Source organism: Branchiostoma lanceolatum, chromosome 9 (genome assembly GCF_035083965.1).
Source record: "Branchiostoma lanceolatum isolate klBraLanc5 chromosome 9, klBraLanc5.hap2, whole genome shotgun sequence".
In the NCBI taxonomy this organism is placed as follows: domain Eukaryota; kingdom Metazoa; phylum Chordata; class Leptocardii; order Amphioxiformes; family Branchiostomatidae; genus Branchiostoma; species Branchiostoma lanceolatum.
In genome coordinates, this window is record NC_089730.1 from 7,878,161 (window position 1) to 7,895,374 (window position 17,214).

The following is a 17,214-nucleotide window of genomic DNA, read 5'->3' on the forward strand; positions in this document are numbered from 1 at the left end:
GAATTTGCTATGTGTGTAGGGCTGAGGGCGAGGTTTTTTGAACTTTAAAGTAAGAAGAATTGCACTCATCTTTCTTTTGGCAGGTTTGTCAGAATTTGCTAGACTCTAAATTTGAGGAAACTGTGCTGCTCTCTACTAATCCTTTTTCATTGCTAAATTAGTGAATGCTATTTCTGGTGTAACTATTAAATTTGAACAGTTCTTTGAACATATTGTATGATTCTTCATGAATCACATGCGACTTGCTGCTAGCAAAGTTGACAGGGTAACTGAATGAATGAATGAATAAAGTTTCATACACATGGGAGAACAGGTTTTCTGTGTATTGTATTATTGCCAGCCTTCAAATGATAGTTACGATGATTTCAATGCAATTTTATAATATGAAATATTAAATTTCTTTTAGAATTTGCACTGAATGGCTACATTTCAGCCATTTCAGACCATCTACATGTATGCAAGCTTTATGGGCGTGGAAAGCACTGCTTTATTGGAAAACAGACAAAAACACAACAGTTGTACCATATGTCAGATGTTTATTATTTGACTTTGAGAGCACGGACTGACATCTATTCTGCAGAGGCCTTGGCCTTGGGTAGCCTCTTCTTCACCACCACGGGCTTCTGACTGCGCAGGATAGCACTGGCACGGCGCAGGGCAGGCTGAAAACAACAGGAAAACAGAGTCAGAACAACGTTTTTTCAACAATCAAAGAAAACATACTGCTTGTAATGGATGAATATAGGACAATACAGTCAAAACTACCCTAGACGAGCACTGAGGGGACCAATATTTGAGTCCCCGCCAATCAATTGACAGTAATCAACCATGCAATTTTTTGTCCAATCACAAAATGATTTGAATTGAAACAGATAGAATTGTTTAATGACCTTTAGCACTCTGAAGTAGCTGTTTGGAACCCACTTCCCTATTGGTTACAGAGGTAGGTAGCAGGGAGAAGGCTAAAATACCCCAATTGCCTTTTAAAATCTTCACAGAACTTTTCTATCATCATCCTGACAATAAAGGCTACTCTTCCCAGACGAAAGATAGCGGATGCTGTCTGAAACGTCTGTTTCAAAATTTTATTTAGTTCCTTGAGTATTCAGTTGCTTGAGTAACTGTTTTTGCCATACTTGATTTATTGTTTACCGTACATCATATCCTTCTTTCAAAATTTTCCGTCTGATGCCAATTCTTTAAGTACAATACTGAAGATAGAGTGTAGCCATAGTCACCATCTTCAGGTCCTTCCTGTAGCCTCGGACGGCGCGTCTGATGGTGGTGAGTGTCTGCCGACCTCCGCGGGACAGGGTCACACGGCTGGTCGCCTTGGCTGGCTTTCTCAGGCCTGAAACATTGGAGCAATACTTAATACCTGAATCATTCATCATTGTACATAAGGACTTATTTTATTTTCTTCTAAGAAGTGTACTCGGTTCTTATACATTCGTGAAGAATGCCACCCTTAAAACATGGGGAAAAAATGGCTTACAAAGTCTCTTCTACCTTTGGTGTGCAGAGCAGAGGGTTAGACAGACATTCAAACCCTTAACTTGTAACCCTACTAGCCACTAGACTTCTGTATTCTCCTGCACTCCAGGACCAGATTATAAAAGGCTGAGCAGACTAGCCCCATGTAAGTCAAATCACATTGACACCACTGACACTTACCCTTCTGCTTGCGAGTCACCAAGACAACACCCTTGCCATCTGGAGCAGCCTCCACACCCACAGTCTGAAACAGAAATGTACAGAAATCATTCAACTTGATGACATCATGTACAACGAAAGGAAATACTACAGGTGTCTTTTTAATTACAGTACCTGATCTCTCATAGCCCTGTCAATCAAATGGATAGATATGCAACAGCCAACATTCAATCGTGATTTAATGACAAAAATAGAAACCAGTGAAGAGTGCATTGATTGAGTGATTGCATAGCTCACCTTCTTGTGGACCAGTCCATTGTAGCGGTAGGAGTTCTTAGCCTTCAGGTTGTTTGGCTCCTGTAAAAGTAGGCAAAAGTTACACCCATTATTATTACAACCACGCACAATCTACTTTTACCTCGTCGACGTGTAATTTACAAAATAGCTGAAAGAAACAGTATTACTTGTATTCAACATTACAGTCAAACATGTCCATCCAACCAACTGTATCCTACAACCAACTCTTGTCAACAACCACATTCAGACAGTCCCGTCCAATTTTACATAGTAAGTGAACTCTTTCAAGCAACCATCATCACTACAATGTCTATACAACCACCCAGCTAAATTCAAAAATAAAGAAATCCTTTATAATCATATGCTCTAACATAAACTTGCTTTTTTGGCTCACTAGTGAATATTAACACAAATATTTCTGATGCTCAGTTCAGCTGATTTCATTTCAATCTTTACAGTACAACTTGACTGACCGAATAGCAGTAACTTCAAGCAGGGATTTTCTAGAAAATTGCATGGAGGCCCGAGGTAGCAGACCTACGAAGTGGGGGATGGTGTGGATTTCTCCCCCTGCCACAGTGTGGAGTTTTAGACAATTCTAAGTTAAAATAGGGTACTCTGAGGCTTTTTGAGGGGAGATATCACTGTCAGACAGTACTTAGACCTAACATGAGACCTTTTAGCATCCCTGGTCAATCAGAATTTTATGCTTGCCAGAAAATTGAATAAGGGGGTGCATTGTCCGAGCATGGGGGAACTGCACCCCTGCCCCCCTCTTTAGAAAAACCCAAGCGCGCAGACAGGTTACCCAGTACTTACCCTGGTGAGGGTCTGTTTGTTCCTCTTGAGGAGGAAGCAGGAGTTGTTCCTGATGATCATCCACTGCAGATCCGCAGACATGGTCGCAGCTTTCTGTCTACATGGTGTCAAGATATACAGTAAGAATCATAAGAAATTAAGTTCATAGAAAAACATCTTTCTTTCTTTCTTGCCTTTAATGTACAAGCTTGATGACGACCATTCTGGCATGTTGGGAAAGTCTTGCAAAGTGTCTTTCCTAAGGGCACAAGATCGGTGACACGGCAGGATTCGAACCCGGGACCACTTGGTTCTGAGCGGAACACGCTGCCGTTGCACCACACAACCCCACTTCTTCACTATTACTGTTCTGTATTGCAAATTTCTACTCCCAATGGATTCTGTTAGTGTACATAAATTAGTTACGCATTAAATTTTTTTGACCACTTTTTGCGAATCAGTGTCTCTTTTATCAACAATCTCAAAAATTACAATCTTTGATACTCATACTTTCACTTTATCTATCAGGAAAATGATCAATTGTGCACTTATAGTAATTTAAACGTAGGTGATGCATGATGTTGAAAATGTTAACAGAATACCTTATAGTATTTGATAATAAAGTGAGTTTTGTCTATGTATGGCATATCAGAGTTCACTATAGATAATTCGGCCAGGTAGGAACTCTAGTTTCAGCCATACTAAGCAAGTACAATCGTCGTCTTCATCAAAAAGTAACAGTAAATGTTGAGCCGCACTCAATTTCTTGCAAACGTACAAAGTTATGTTCATTTTTTGGTCCCAACCGGCCTTCCCACATGGCTGCCCCCCTCCCCCTTCATAAAATCTGGTCCACATGCACCACTAAAATTTCGTCAAAATCAGACGTCAAATCTTCCCAGTCCTCTCTAATACCACAAACTATACAATCTTAACATAATAAGGCTTCTAATCATGCGTTAGGATATTGATTACGTCACAGAATAAAGACGCGTATCGATAAAAATAAAGTGGTAAAAATTTTCTGTCCAAACCTACCTCGTCGGAAAATGAAAGAGGACGATGGGAGGCGCCTTATCACAGACGACTGATTATATCCTTCCGCATAGTGTAAGATTCCTTTTTTTCCGCTCAATTATATGGACTGAATTCATAAATCAGACGTCTTTAAGATAAATTTTAGATTCTTATTTTATTGAAGACATGAATCAATGAATTCAATGCTTATTAATTTCGCGAAGGGAACTTTTTTCTCGGGTCTACGTTCTCCAGGAAATTGCGTAATGAGGCAGGGTCGGGGGTTAGAGGTTGCATGAGGTCATTTCAGATGGTGGAGGTAAATACACCTGCCGGGTTTTCTCCAGCTGACGTGGCAAGATAACATTTATCTGAAAATTTTACGACCTTATATCGTTAACGTGAGTTTAAAGAATTATACTTGTAAGTTATATGCACGTCACAAAAATGATTATTATATTATGATTTGAATGCAACTGTATGTAATATGCATATGTGATGTTGCATCTTTCAGTAGCAACTTCAGGGGGCCTATGAGGTTGTGGTTGTGTACTGCCCAACATAAATGTACTAGTTATACTCTAAATGTTGAAATTGTCAGGGTGGTTCTATTTTCTCCACCTAAACTCCAAGCAGATCTTTAGGTGGCAAGGCAGTATCCAGAGGGCTGAACCTGAGTACCGGTGGCCTCTTGGATACAGATATTTGGCCCTTAAGGATACTGTCTTGCCACTGATAGAGCTGCTTGGAAATTATGACTACAGTACCACAGAATTGTTTCAACCTCAAATTTATAACACAGCGAAAACTTCCCTTTTCCTCTTACGGCAACATGATTAGAACCACTCCAAAGAAAATAATTTACATTACAGGAAGTTTTCATGTCGATACTGTTAAATAATTCATTTTCATCACATTAATGATATTGAATATGATATTTATATTTCTTCCAGAAAAGGTATCACATTCCCTCAAACAGTCAATGCAAAAACACAGAGATCGACGTCTGCAAGTTCTGGATGTTTCAAACATCATAATCTTACAAACAGGGATATAAGAGAGGCCGACAATGATGAGCAAAGAAGAGATAGGAGAACAGTTACTTGAGAAGGTGCGGAGATTATGTCCGACCCAGTCCAACAAGGTGACTGGCATGTTACTGGAGCTGCCTACTGACACACTACTGAAGCTACTGAAGGAGGAGGGACAGTTACAGGCAGCAGTGGTCAAGGCACAGGGGACACTACAGCAGGGTGAGGCCAGGGAGACTGAAAGGTGAGAAAAATTCACTTGTAGTAGATAATAACTGAGAAGAATGAGGATTCTATCGAAATATTAAATTTTAGGTAGGTAAATCAGTCATCCTCACTTGAGGTGAAGCATGATGCTTTTTCAAGTACTAGTAGCTAGTGGTAGCGCAATGCCGCCTCGCCACGGCTCGCATTTTTGGCCAAGCACACTGGGTCACCCCTACTCTTCTTGATAAGTGTGTTATCTACTGTAAATTATGAAATATTCACTGTGGTTTATGACTTGTGTGAATCACACCACAAATATAATATGCTCTGTCTTACTTGTGATTATTTCAACTGCAAATTCAAAACACTGCATAGGTCTCCTTTCCCCTCCTATCACGAAATTAAGCACTTACAAACTTAAAAATGAATTAGAGTATTTTTGCACCAACACAATCAACAAGTAAAATGTCTTTTCTAAAATGTGTGCATTGCAAATTTATCAAATGTCGTTTTAGTACCATATATAAGGATTGTTTGGTTCAAATTCTTAAAGAAAATTGTTTTATTCTATGATTGGATAATATTCCAGGGTTCACTGTCAGGACCAGGTCCCAGTGGTGGACAGATGTGTGGCACTCAGGGAACATTTACATGCAGTAGTTTGCACTGTGAACTCGGAAAATGCAGGAAAAATTACTGAAGAGCTGTTAGAACTGGAAGAAACAGAGGTTTTTAAGCTGCTACAGGATAGAGAACTGTTGAAAACTGCAGTACAAGAAGCACTTAACCGGATACAGGGGTATGTACCTTTCTAACGTTTCCAATGCTGATATTCTAGTGTCCATTGTACTTGTCAAAAAGAGCTCAAGGAGTTTTCCCCGGTACAAACAACCTGTAAATACTGTACATCATAATTATAAACGTTTGTCCTCTCTGTCATGACCTGAGTGAAATGGTAGCTCAATTGTTCATTGAGTTCAAGATCACTTTCATTCTCACTTTTTATAACATTTTTGTGACACATCTTTCTCCTACACTGTTGGAATGATTTTCTTGCAACACTTGTATCCATTCCTTCAGGCAGTCATCCAAATCTGGTACAGATACATCAGAGTGTGTAGAAAAGGAAGACTTAGGAAACATTCTGTATGAAAAGGTGGAAGAACTGCAACCAGATCTATGTGCAAAAGTTACAGGTATTGAAGTATTGCTCTTCAGTATGTTTCTATACTATTATGCTTTGGAATTTTTAGAAGTTTTTCCTTTGCACGCATTTTCATGTTTTGAGAATTAAGCAGTTCTTAAATGCAACATTGATTTACATAGTCTGTATAACGCAAACTCCAGCTGTCCGGGGATTTCTGTCCCCTCCCTGCGGCTATATATATGCGGTTACAGGGCAGCAAGCCGTTACAGGAGCTTGATTGAGTTCAGGCTATGATTTACACAGATCTAGAGTTTGTAACTTTATTGTAGAAAAGTATAACAAGTCTTCTGTTCTACAGGGATGTTACTAGAGCTGCCCGAAGACACTTTACAGACATTACTAGCTGACAAACAGGCTCTACAGACAGCTGTACACAGGGCTGTGAATGCTGTACAAGGAGGGGAACAGCAAGGAGCTGTTGATGAGTCACAGCTAGACCCAGATAAACAGGAACTAGGGGAACAGCTGTTTGATATCGTTTGTGAACGGTATGAAGATGATGCTCCCAAAATTACAGGTAAGAATGAAATGAGATCATATTGAAGATTGACTGACTTATCTGTGAACTGATACAAAAGGAAAGTACATATATTGGGGTATATTGGGTGGTTTTATGTTCGCGGTCTTCACAGTGAACTCTTTAGCATAAACTTAAAACCACTTCAAAACTTTTTGCCCACCTATGACTGTAGCGCTATACTACAGGTTTTGTGTCAAACGCAAACTTAAAACCACTGCAAACAGTCCATTTTCTCCCTACCTCGAAATAAAAACCATGTGAACTTAAATGCATTTACAATAGTTGATAATCTTATTTGGCATGACTACAGTGAACATATGATTTTCTACCATAATGATACTGGATATATGCATATTGAAATGACGTTTGAACATGTTAAAAGAAGTTCAAGATACTGTGAAATTTTACACAGAATATTGAATTCATACATGTATTTCTTGTCATACCATTCAGTACTTTTTTTTCACAGGTATGCTGTTGGAGATTGAAACTTCCACTCTAACAAGACTGTTGGAAAGTCCTGATGACCTGAACCACAGAATTGATCAAGCCTACGATGCTCTTCATAAAAGCTAGTGATTAAAATGTTACTGCAATTACATGTACTAGGAAAGATTATGGTGACATAGGTTGAATGGATGAAGGGTATTTGTAATCAATCAGGAAGAATCTGTTAATTTGTGTTGAAAATGTGAATTCAGTATAATTAGATTTTGTTACATGCTATTGTACAAAAGGTATTAGGTTTTTTGAACCTTACACACTGTTATTTTGTTTGCAGTTTTTTTTATGGTGACCTCTCCACCACAAATTCATGACACTGCAAATATGTGTTTCCAATGAACTACTACTGTACTACAGAATTGTTTCAACTAAAAACGTAAACCTTCTTTCCCCTTGTATCCCAAAATTAAGTCCCCGCGAAAGTATATGAGTTTACCGTATTGACATTGAAACAGTGTTTGTTGTTTATGTACAAGAGTTTCTGAGAACTTGAAACAGATGATTTCAAACTTGTTTTCAGCAATATTTCTGATGTATTTAGTATGATCAGATATGAATCAGTCAAGTTATTACTATCTTCAACATATGTGCAATAAAGTCATTGTCAAGACTGAATTTTCAAAGCTGTCAGTGTTACTTAAAAAAAAAAAAGGGCCAATGTGTTAGGGGATCCGGACTCAAGTGATAACCAGTATGTAGACCTATTATCATAACCAACCAAACAAAAGACAGTGTGTTAACTTCAATGTACAATGTATTCCTTTTCTTGAGGACAAGACACAATGTTGACACAGTCATAGTTCATTTTGTATATTCATGGATACAGTGTGAGCTAGACGTAAGACAATCTCCAAGCAGATGTAAAAGGCCAGCTGCTTTGCAGAAACGGAAGATTGAGAAACGTTACGATTTTTCCTTTTTACTTTCTATCTGCTTGGAGATTAGAGAAAAAAATTGTACATTCTATTTAGTAGAAGCAAGTCTCTTTTAAACCTCCTTGTAGAAATCATTGGCACAGATCATTTCCTCCAGTTCTTCATTGTTTGATACTAAATATCTTAGCCCCCCCAAAAGAAAACAGAGTCTCTTGTTACATCACTGCATCCCCTTAAGATATTTAGTAATACATTCAAAATATTCACCTCTCACAGACAGTAGAAATAATAACGTATATATGAAAGCCTTCTTGTGAAGGCTGAGATATTTTAGAATCTGAGACAGTGCTACAGTACCCTGGGTACTATCCTCTAGAGTTTAGCATGATGGTCAGTGAGCGAGACAGTGGGAGTGAGTGCAAACTCATGAGCATGGTACCCAGGCTAGCATTGCAAAGGATGTAAAACATTAACCCAATAGTTCCTTGTTACAATGGAAGAGTTCAATCTTAACTAAAGTCATTTTGTACAAATCACTTTTTGGGATTATATCCCACAGATTACAAAAGGTAATTTCATTGGGTTAGTTTTTAATGTACTTTTTGTATGTTTAAATACCGGGTATTTGATATTGTGAATACTATTGCAGTATAAGGTTTCTTGATAAATCTTCCAAATAATCATATTCATACATGTTATTGTCCATTTTGTCATCAAATCATTCAATTAAAGAAGACACAATTGTGATATTACATTTAACAAGCCCGCAAATTTATAAAGTTGGTTACACTTAGAGCAAGAAAGAATAGAATTTCTTTACAACTAAATTCATCTAGAAACAGCTATGGAAAATTATCATACTTAATGGTCCCAATTAAATTACACTCAATACTTAAAATAAACAACAAAATGTTATTTCTTCTTCGCATGAGTCACAAAGTTAGGTAAAATATTTATCCAGGTCAACTACAAGCTGGTAAAACAGTTATGAGCTGATTCAATTTTCCAGGTACATAAACAAGCCAGAGACGACCACTGCTATTCCTGCCCCAATCATTGTACCTGTGCATGGAAGGACACAAGGACCAATTAGGATTAAACACAAGTCAATACAAACAAGTTTCAAATTATGTACCTTCACTTTACTTTCATCGACATACATGTACATGAATTAGTTTATTATTGCAATGAAGCATGCCATCAAGATCACATTTTCCTTTGCACAAACAATGTTGAAAAGATCTTTATGCCACTGGTCAGTGATCTTATGATAAACCAATGTCCTTCGATAAACTTACCAATGTAACTTTTCTTCCACTTTTCCCATGACGCCTGGGCATTGACGACCTCCTCCCCATCTGTCTCCTCCTCTTCTTCATCACCCATCAGTCCACACATGGGCTTCTCTAACTCTTCTGGCTCTGGAAAGGGAGAAACACATCGTATACATACACATGTATGGAGTCTCATGGACACTGTCACATTGAACAAACTAGGACACAGAATCAAAATTTTTGTTTTTCAAGAGGAGTAAAAGAAGGCATTTACTAGCCTGGGTGCCATCCTATTTCTACCGGGGCTCCTATACTCGCTACCCTTTAAGAGTGTAGGAGCCCCCGGCTGGTAGAAATAGGATGGCACCCAGGCTAGGTATTTACATCAGGGCCTTACAACCTTAACAGAGACAAGATTTGCTGTAATTCATGATCCACTACTTACAGAGGCAGGTGTTGTATCTACATAACGTGACATCACAGAAGTGGTCGGTTGGTCATTCCTTAGCAAAGACTGAAGTTGGACAGTTGAAAATTTGGGAAAGTCCAATTTTTTGTGTTCGAAATTAAAGTTCAACTTTGCTTCTTTAAAACTAATACTAGTAAAAGACAGCCAAGCAATATTACGGCCCGAAAATCGGATTTTGGGAGTCAATTTATTTAGTCATTTCTATACATGATTAGATCAAACAACGCTATCACAATGTATGGTGACGTCCATCATGCAAAAATATGACGTCGTTGTGATGTGAGAACTCACTGAAAATTGTAGCCGGGTTTTTGTAGGCTCGCGAAACTAAGGGAATCATCGTACGGCACGTTTTTTGCGCGGCTTTAAAGTGCTCAAAGCATGAAGTTATTACGCTAGGTAGTGATAGTAAATGTCACTACCATAAAGATTTCAGCATTTTTTTTATTTCCATATTTTGGGCCCTAAAATATTGCTTTGGTTGCCTTTAAGATCACCTGGTAGTCTCTCAGCATCGATCTCCACATCATCAGGTGCCAGGGTGATGTCCAGCAGCTCCTGACACCTGGCTGTGCAGTCCTCCACACCCTCGTCCTCAAACATGTAGTCACACACGGACAGGTGCGTGTCGTGGAGCCGCCCGAACACGCGCCGCGGGGTGATGTCCATCTCCTCTAATGGCGGAAAACAAAATCAAGGTCACTCTGTATTCTGTGGGTACAAAATTTACATCTACAGAAAAACAGTTATTTCACTATCATAGTACATGGAAATCTTCAAAAATCTATAAATTTGTGATCTCCCCAACATTAAAAATGCATAAAAATATGGCTAAGTTTATATCAGCTACAATTTATTTCACAATTTCTGTTATCTTTGCCATTGTTATATACTCCATTGGCTTAGATTTGAATTTGAGTACATAGTTCAGTGATTTGTACGAAGTTTTACCTCGATCTGCTGTAAAGTCCTTAACTTCCAAAACATCCTCAGCTAGTAGCTCACATCTAGCAGTCAGGCTCCTCAATACATCTTCTCTTATTGCCTGTAAACAGACACATGATTGGGAAAGTATTAAATCAGTAATGTGATTAAAAATGCTGCTGGTATAAGAGCCTTAAGTGAGTGAGTGATAAGAGCCTTGCAAACGGTAGGTCGTGAGTTTGATCCCCGGCCGAGCCATACCAAAGTCTTTAAAAATGGTACGTACTGCTTTCTCTGCTTAGCACTCAGCATTTGGGAAAGAGTATGGCAGTTAAACACACACCACTACCAGTGGACTAGCCCCCTGCTGTAGTGATAGCACAAAGTTGTGTGGCCCAAGGGCTACTGAAACGGAGATGCATGCCGCCCTATGCACCGTCTGGTGTGAGAAAGTACTTTAACTGACTAACTGGCATAAAAGGCCACGATGTTGTGAGCTTGTGACATACATTATGTACTGAAAAATAATTGTGTTGTTACTTGTTTACCTGTGATGCCTGTGCTACAGTTGCCTTGCTGTGCACGTATGCTCTAGCTTGGATAAGTCCTCGGATGAAGACAGTCCCTCCACATTCTGTTACCATTACCTCTTTGGACTTGTTATTTGTCTGTAATAATGAGAATAAGAAATCAAATCAATAACTCATATCAATTATGTTCATACAGACTACTAAATGCCCCATACTAATAATAGCAGCATGAAACTTTGGAAAAGAACACTGTAGGCAATTTTTTTTCTGCAGGAATTTTCTGTTCAAAAAGTACTTAGAAAATCAAGAACAAATTGTAAGTCTTAGATTTCTTCTTACTGCCTTGGAGAGGATCTGTACACAGAACATCTCAGGACCGTCACTGGTGGGCTGGTGGGATGTCTTAGACTCCTTATGTCTTCCTTTTCCTTTACCCTGAGAATATAAGAATACTGTAAGTTCTTTCAGTTCCTGGCACAGTGAAAATCAAGAGTTCCCTGTGTCTTTGAGTTCATGGTTCAAACAACTGTAGTGCATGTATTGTAATGCAATACCAAGCATAATAATGTTGAGTTCGTACCATGTACCACATATTCCACGATTTACAGTATTTTGTTCAGAAATATATAAGATTTATGTTGGTGTCAAGATAAAGCACATAAACATATTTAGAATATTCGTTCGTTTCATTTCAAGGCATCCTCATTTGAGGTGAAGCATGATGCTTTTTCAAGTAGCTAGTGGTAGTGCAATGCGGCTTCGCTACGGCTGGCGTTTTTGGCCAAGCACACCAGGTCACCCCTACTCTTAAGTGTTTTGGGTTCTTTTACGTGCAGAGGTTTGACCCTTGAGGCTAATGCCCGAAGCTCCCTCATACACGGGGCCGTCGACTTTACGTCACCATCCGAAAAAATATAATAAAGCATAATACTATTATACATAACATAATGATAATGAAGACATACATGGCCCTTCTTGCTCTGCGGTGGTTCCTGTGCCTGTAGAGGTTGGTCTCCCTTCCTCAGTACACCATTAAAAGTGCACAAACCCTGCATGATGCACTCACAGAACGGACCAATGGAAGTCTGTAAAAATGTAACGGTGTGAAAAATAAGTCTATACAATACATTTGACATTTGACTACAATCACTACATAAACTATACAATACATTTGACTACATAGTATAGTCCGAAACTCCCTACCGAAGAGTGTAGTCTCCAGCAAAACAGTTAACCAGTTCATACCTCCACTGGATCGACATTGGAAAGAGCTAATGCACGAGCATGGCGGAAGCGAATAGACCAGTCCACAACAGGCACTGTCTTCCTCGACTAAAGATGGTATCCAGGTAATAATTGGGAGGGTTCAAACCCCATACCAAAGACTTTAAAATGGTACGGATTTCTGTGCTTAGCACTCAGAAATTATGTGAAAGAGTATGGTAGATGAACACACACCACTAACAGGAGACTGGCTTCCTACTGCAGTGCATGCACTACTGTGTGGTCCAATGGCTTATGAAATGGAGATGTGCACTGCCCTATACACTGAAAGCTGTGGGAAGGGTGTGTGAAAGCTGTATGACTATGATCTTCAAATACATGTAGCATCATATAAACTTAAAGATAGGCTCAGGAGAACCAAAAATAGAAACTTCCTCTCTTACATCTAACTGTTGGTGTAGAGACTTCGCTGCCTCTCCCCTCAGTACAGGAATGTTGATGTTGACGGTTACAGCAGTGTGCAGAAGAGGCCACTGGCTAACAACCGACTGGAACTTCCACTCTGCAACTGTACCACTATCCTGGAGTCCACAGGAAACAAAAATGCTTGAATTGGAACTCAAATCTTAATCATATTCAAACTACTGATAGCATCATGTGTCTAGAAGGTTACTTAGATTGGTCATTCAAACCTGAGGAAGGTTGCAGAGACAAAGCCACATGACTTAGATGATTGGTCATTCAAAACTGAGGAAGGCTGTAGAGACAAAGTCACATGACTTAGATGATTGGTCATTCAAACTTGAGGAAGGCTGTAGAGACAAGGTCTGATTGCACATGTCTTAGATGATCATGAGTGGTCATTCAAATGTGAGGAGGGCTGTAAAGACATGGTCACATGACTTAGATAATTGGTCATTCAAACTTGAGGAAGGCTGTAGAGATTGCTGAAAATAATCTCCAAGCAGATCCAACGGTTGCAAAGACTTTACGACCGTTGGATACGCTTGGAGATTAAGCCGAAAAGTCAGTGAGCTCTTCTATGTTGTTTTTGATGACAGTTTTCTCTGTGATATTGTTACAGACCACTTGAGTTAAGACAAAAAAAAGCTGATGATCAGTAAGAAGTTTGTTACAAAACAGAATTATAGATTAAAATTGATGAAAACTTACCCTAGGATCTACAACATTGAATGTCTTTGTTGTGAATCTGGGAACGAAGGTCAAGGACAAAGTATCACGACATAAACTTGTTATGTAACATTTCAAATGTATAGCCGGTATAACTGCCCTTCGCTTTGCAGGCATGCGGTGCGCCAGCCGCTGGTATATTACACTGAACAATCCGTCACAACTAACCTTTGCATGTCTAGCTGCAAGTACAATTGTTTTATGCTGTCTATTGAGGATGCCTCTACAGTATTTGGTACTCTGTTGGGTTAAGGCAGCCCAGGCTCGAAAATTCGTGTTCGAGTTCGGCCGCGTGCCTGGCCAGCGGCGCGGCCGAACTCGAACACGGTTCGAAATGTTCCACTACGGAGCATTTCGGGGAGCGCAAGGTCTATTACACAACACAATCATATAAATCATCTCAGGTGTACGTATAAGTACAAAATTGTTTTATAGGCCAGGATTCGGATTGTATTACATTCTAAATGTTTCAATCAAATGATTTGGAAGTTGTCTCCTCCACAAATGCTGCATGAGCCGCGCCGAGTCCTACTAGCGCTGTTTTGATGGAGGTGTTTCAAATAGAACGGGAAGTTCTATATGTTCGATATGGTGTTCGAATGGAACGGCCCTTACGTCACAGGTGTTGGATTACGCAGGAGACAACGAGCTGCTTGTGTGGGATTTGGGTTATGACTTTTACGCAATTACGCGCAGCTCAAAACAACAGAATTCAGCTTTTGAGTAATCAAATGTAACTTATTATCGCTTTCTTATCAAAATTGTCCGAGGCTATTTTGCATAGATTTTATCTATTTTTAACTTGGGCGAATTTTCAATAAAAAATGACTCCAAAATAGCTGTTTCTGATGTTTCTGACCCAAAAAAACAATGTTATCGTCATTTTAAACAAAATAGCCTCGGACAAAAACAATTTATATGGGGTTAGCTCTTTCGTTGCAAAATATTATGATGAAAGGTGGTGTTACCGCCTGCGCGCATAAATCCATAAAATACACGTTTTTTTAACCAAAATGTGTATTTCTAACCCAAAATCCAGCAGTAGAAAAACTTAAGTCACCTTTATTCAATGTGTTTTAAGTAGTTCTAAAACTGTGTGAAGTTTCATCGTGGTGCGACAAGGCTATCGATAGTTACAGAGTATAATCATATATGTACAGAATAATACTTCCTGGGCCGCCTTAACCCAACTGAGTAGTAATGCGTTCCACTCTACGATAGTTCTGGGACAACACAAGTTCTAAAGTTTGAGACCACTTAACCTTCTCCCTACTGCCTAACTCTGTAACCAACAGGGAATTGGGTGACAAACGGCTACTTCAGAGTGCTAAAGGTAAAAAGGTAAAAAACTTGGGATTGAGAAAGGATACTTCTTGGTGACACTACAGATCTGCAGAACTATTCTGTGCTGTTCCTCGTCTTCACCCTCAGTTTTCACAGCCTTCTGCCAGGGCGTCTTCAGGAGTGTCTTGTGGACAGTGTAAAGAACCTGGATCAGTTGGGACTGGATGTTCCTGCTCTCTTCTGAGGGTAACACAACAAAGATGCCCAGGATGTTCAATCCCCCAGGGAGCATTCTCTGCACCTGTGAAAAAGACAGAAAAGACGTGTACTTGGCTAGCATTTTCAGGTGATGTCATTGTAGTGTCGACTGCCATGTTGGTGTCCTTATTTGCATTTCAGTAAATCATACCTAAAGCATTTTCTGATCCTCTGAAAGAACTGGCCTGATTTCAATCAAGCCTCCTGTAGCCGCTTGCCACCCTGTAACCGCTCACTGCGAGGGGACAGAAACCCCTGGGCAGCTAGAGTTTGCGTTATACAGACTATTAAAGAACCACTATTGAATGTCTAAAATTGTCTACAGCTCAAAGAAGAGAAGAGCAGAAAAATATTTAAAAATTTGCTGATGAAACAGAAAATGCTGTGTACTAGTATGCTTGAGCTATGACTCATTGAAATGCAAATATGGACACCAACATGGCAGTCATTACATACCTGCCTGCTTCATTGATATGGAGAGTGAGTGAAAACTAATATATACTGTAGGTATTGTAACTGAGTGTCATCAATCTGTCTATGCCAGAACATTCAAGGCTTTGTTTGATGAGGCAGGCAATGTTAGTTTTAAAGGGGTTAACATCACACCTGTGAGTGTGACTACTCTTGTATTGACAGATACCTGTTTTGCATGTTCTGCTATCCACTGAGAGTCTAGACTCTCTGATTTTGTTGCTGATCCCTTCTTCTTCTTCTTGCCGGCCTGTTGGGTGTCGTCCTCAATCTTAGGTGTCCTGATGAGGTGCACCACATAGTCCTCACGTTTCTGCCCATGGGCCTGCAGCGGAAGAGAGATGAGGAATTACTGTAAATCATTTTTTATGTCTCCAGGACATTTTTTTTACCTTGTCCGTCCCAAAATCTGAACTTTATGATATAAAATGGACAAAAATGTATCTACGTCAGCTTAAAATGACATATTTAAGAAGGAAAATTCAACACATTGGCTCCCAAACAATGAGTGGGACAAAAAAGTATTAAAATCGGGAGACAGCCCTGCTAACGTTACATGAATTAAAGTGGAAAGGAGGTATTTACAACTTCTTTACGGTGGCAATTGACATGTTACAGCAGAACGACAGAGGCACATTGTCAGAGTGAGAGCTCACTGCAAAAAACCACAACCATTAAAACCTTCGCAAATATTTCATGATCTACAGTATTATAGGAATGATTGTTGCAGACACTCTATTTGTGTAACAAATTTGGCTTAGTGACAGATGTTCATAATCTAGGATGGTATTTCTTCTTCTTCTTCCTCCGTATTACGTGCTTAATCTCATCGATTAAGTTGAGGACTCCAAGCACTGTACGTAAAACGTACACGAGACTAAGGTTTTGGACCATCGCACACCGGGGCATGCCCCTACTCTTTTTCGAAAGGTGTAGTGGGTTCTTTAAGTTCACCATTGTGATCACTGCAGAGTAGATAAAATACGGGGATGATCATTGATGAAATCTAAGAAATCTTCCTGCCACCACCCATACCCTTAAGGTCTACCCCTGAAGCCTCCCTGTAGATTTCCATAGAAAGGTGCATGCACAGCACTTTATTTTCATACACCATATGTCTTCAGTACTGGCACCAAATCTCACCTGTCCCACAAGTAGCCCAGTGGTTATTCCTTTGCCAGAAGTCTTCAGGATCTCCTGTATTCTGTCCTGTAACAGATCCTCGGCTATCACCGTCCTACCCATGTTCAGAACGCTTCGAGACGTCTTATTCTTGCGATCACATGTACAGACAGCACTTCCTCCGTTTTCAAGATTGCCATGCAATAGGTCGAAGGTCACCAGACGGTTTCATTCGTTGATAGGAGTCTAAAAGATTAAAATATTTCATCCTCGTACATTGAAATTATCCACCCGTCTTTCATACTATAGATACCAGAACTACTCAATTTTGTCCGATGATTATGACGGTATTCTTTTT

At 39.5% G+C, this 17,214-nt stretch overlaps 3 protein-coding genes across 3 annotated transcripts; 1 reads left to right on the plus strand and 2 right to left on the minus strand.

The window, feature by feature from the left end:
* Nucleotides 1-516: 516 nt before the first annotated feature.
* On the minus strand, nt 517-2,903 carry LOC136441343 (large ribosomal subunit protein eL28-like). Its single transcript, XM_066437589.1, has 5 exons — nt 2,770-2,903; nt 1,951-2,010; nt 1,675-1,738; nt 1,239-1,351; nt 517-662 (listed from the first exon to the last, which is right to left on the minus strand). The coding sequence occupies exons 1-5, from the start codon at nt 2,848-2,850 to the stop codon at nt 570-572; spliced, it is 411 nt and encodes a 136-aa protein (XP_066293686.1). The 5' UTR covers nt 2,851-2,903; the 3' UTR covers nt 517-569.
* A 1,887-nt stretch (nt 2,904-4,790) lies between these two features.
* Nucleotides 4,791-7,849, plus strand: LOC136442093 (uncharacterized). The gene is made up of 5 exons (XM_066438717.1): nt 4,791-5,040; nt 5,593-5,802; nt 6,084-6,199; nt 6,509-6,727; nt 7,200-7,849. The coding sequence occupies exons 1-5, from the start codon at nt 4,835-4,837 to the stop codon at nt 7,304-7,306; spliced, it is 858 nt and encodes a 285-aa protein (XP_066294814.1). The 5' UTR covers nt 4,791-4,834; the 3' UTR covers nt 7,307-7,849.
* A 121-nt stretch (nt 7,850-7,970) lies between these two features.
* Nucleotides 7,971-17,064, minus strand: LOC136441642 (protein odr-4 homolog). The gene is made up of 12 exons (XM_066438047.1): nt 16,878-17,064; nt 15,904-16,059; nt 15,092-15,306; nt 13,704-13,740; nt 12,974-13,111; nt 12,272-12,391; nt 11,646-11,741; nt 11,325-11,444; nt 10,804-10,897; nt 10,350-10,526; nt 9,408-9,530; nt 7,971-9,171 (listed from the first exon to the last, which is right to left on the minus strand). The coding sequence occupies exons 1-12, from the start codon at nt 16,977-16,979 to the stop codon at nt 9,107-9,109; spliced, it is 1,443 nt and encodes a 480-aa protein (XP_066294144.1). The 5' UTR covers nt 16,980-17,064; the 3' UTR covers nt 7,971-9,106.
* Nucleotides 17,065-17,214: the final 150 nt, after the last annotated feature.

Bases quoted from the DNA above. Each gene is read 5' to 3' on its own strand.
- LOC136441642 (XM_066438047.1), bottom strand. From the start codon at position 16,979: ATGGGTAGGACGGTGATAGCCGAGGATCTGTTACAGGACAGAATACAG. The intron at 10,527-10,803 runs GTAAAACTTCGT...TTCCGCCATTAG, and splicing joins GGACTTTACAGCAGATCGAG to AGGAGATGGACATCACCCCG. The intron at 9,531-10,349 runs GTGATCTTAAAG...CTCCCTTTCCAG, and splicing joins CGATGCTGAGAGACTACCAG to AGCCAGAAGAGTTAGAGAAG.
- LOC136442093 (XM_066438717.1), top strand. From the start codon at position 4,835: ATGATGAGCAAAGAAGAGATAGGAGAACAGTTACTTGAGAAGGTGCGG. The intron at 5,041-5,592 runs GTGAGAAAAATT...ATAATATTCCAG, and splicing joins GAGGCCAGGGAGACTGAAAG to GGTTCACTGTCAGGACCAGG. The intron at 6,728-7,199 runs GTAAGAATGAAA...TTTTTTTCACAG, and splicing joins TGATGCTCCCAAAATTACAG to GTATGCTGTTGGAGATTGAA.
- LOC136441343 (XM_066437589.1), bottom strand. From the start codon at position 2,850: ATGTCTGCGGATCTGCAGTGGATGATCATCAGGAACAACTCCTGCTTC. The intron at 2,011-2,769 runs GTAAGTACTGGG...CTACTTTTACAG, and splicing joins ACAAACAGACCCTCACCAGG to GAGCCAAACAACCTGAAGGC. The intron at 1,352-1,674 runs GTAAGTGTCAGT...CCAATGTTTCAG, and splicing joins GGTGACTCGCAAGCAGAAGG to GCCTGAGAAAGCCAGCCAAG.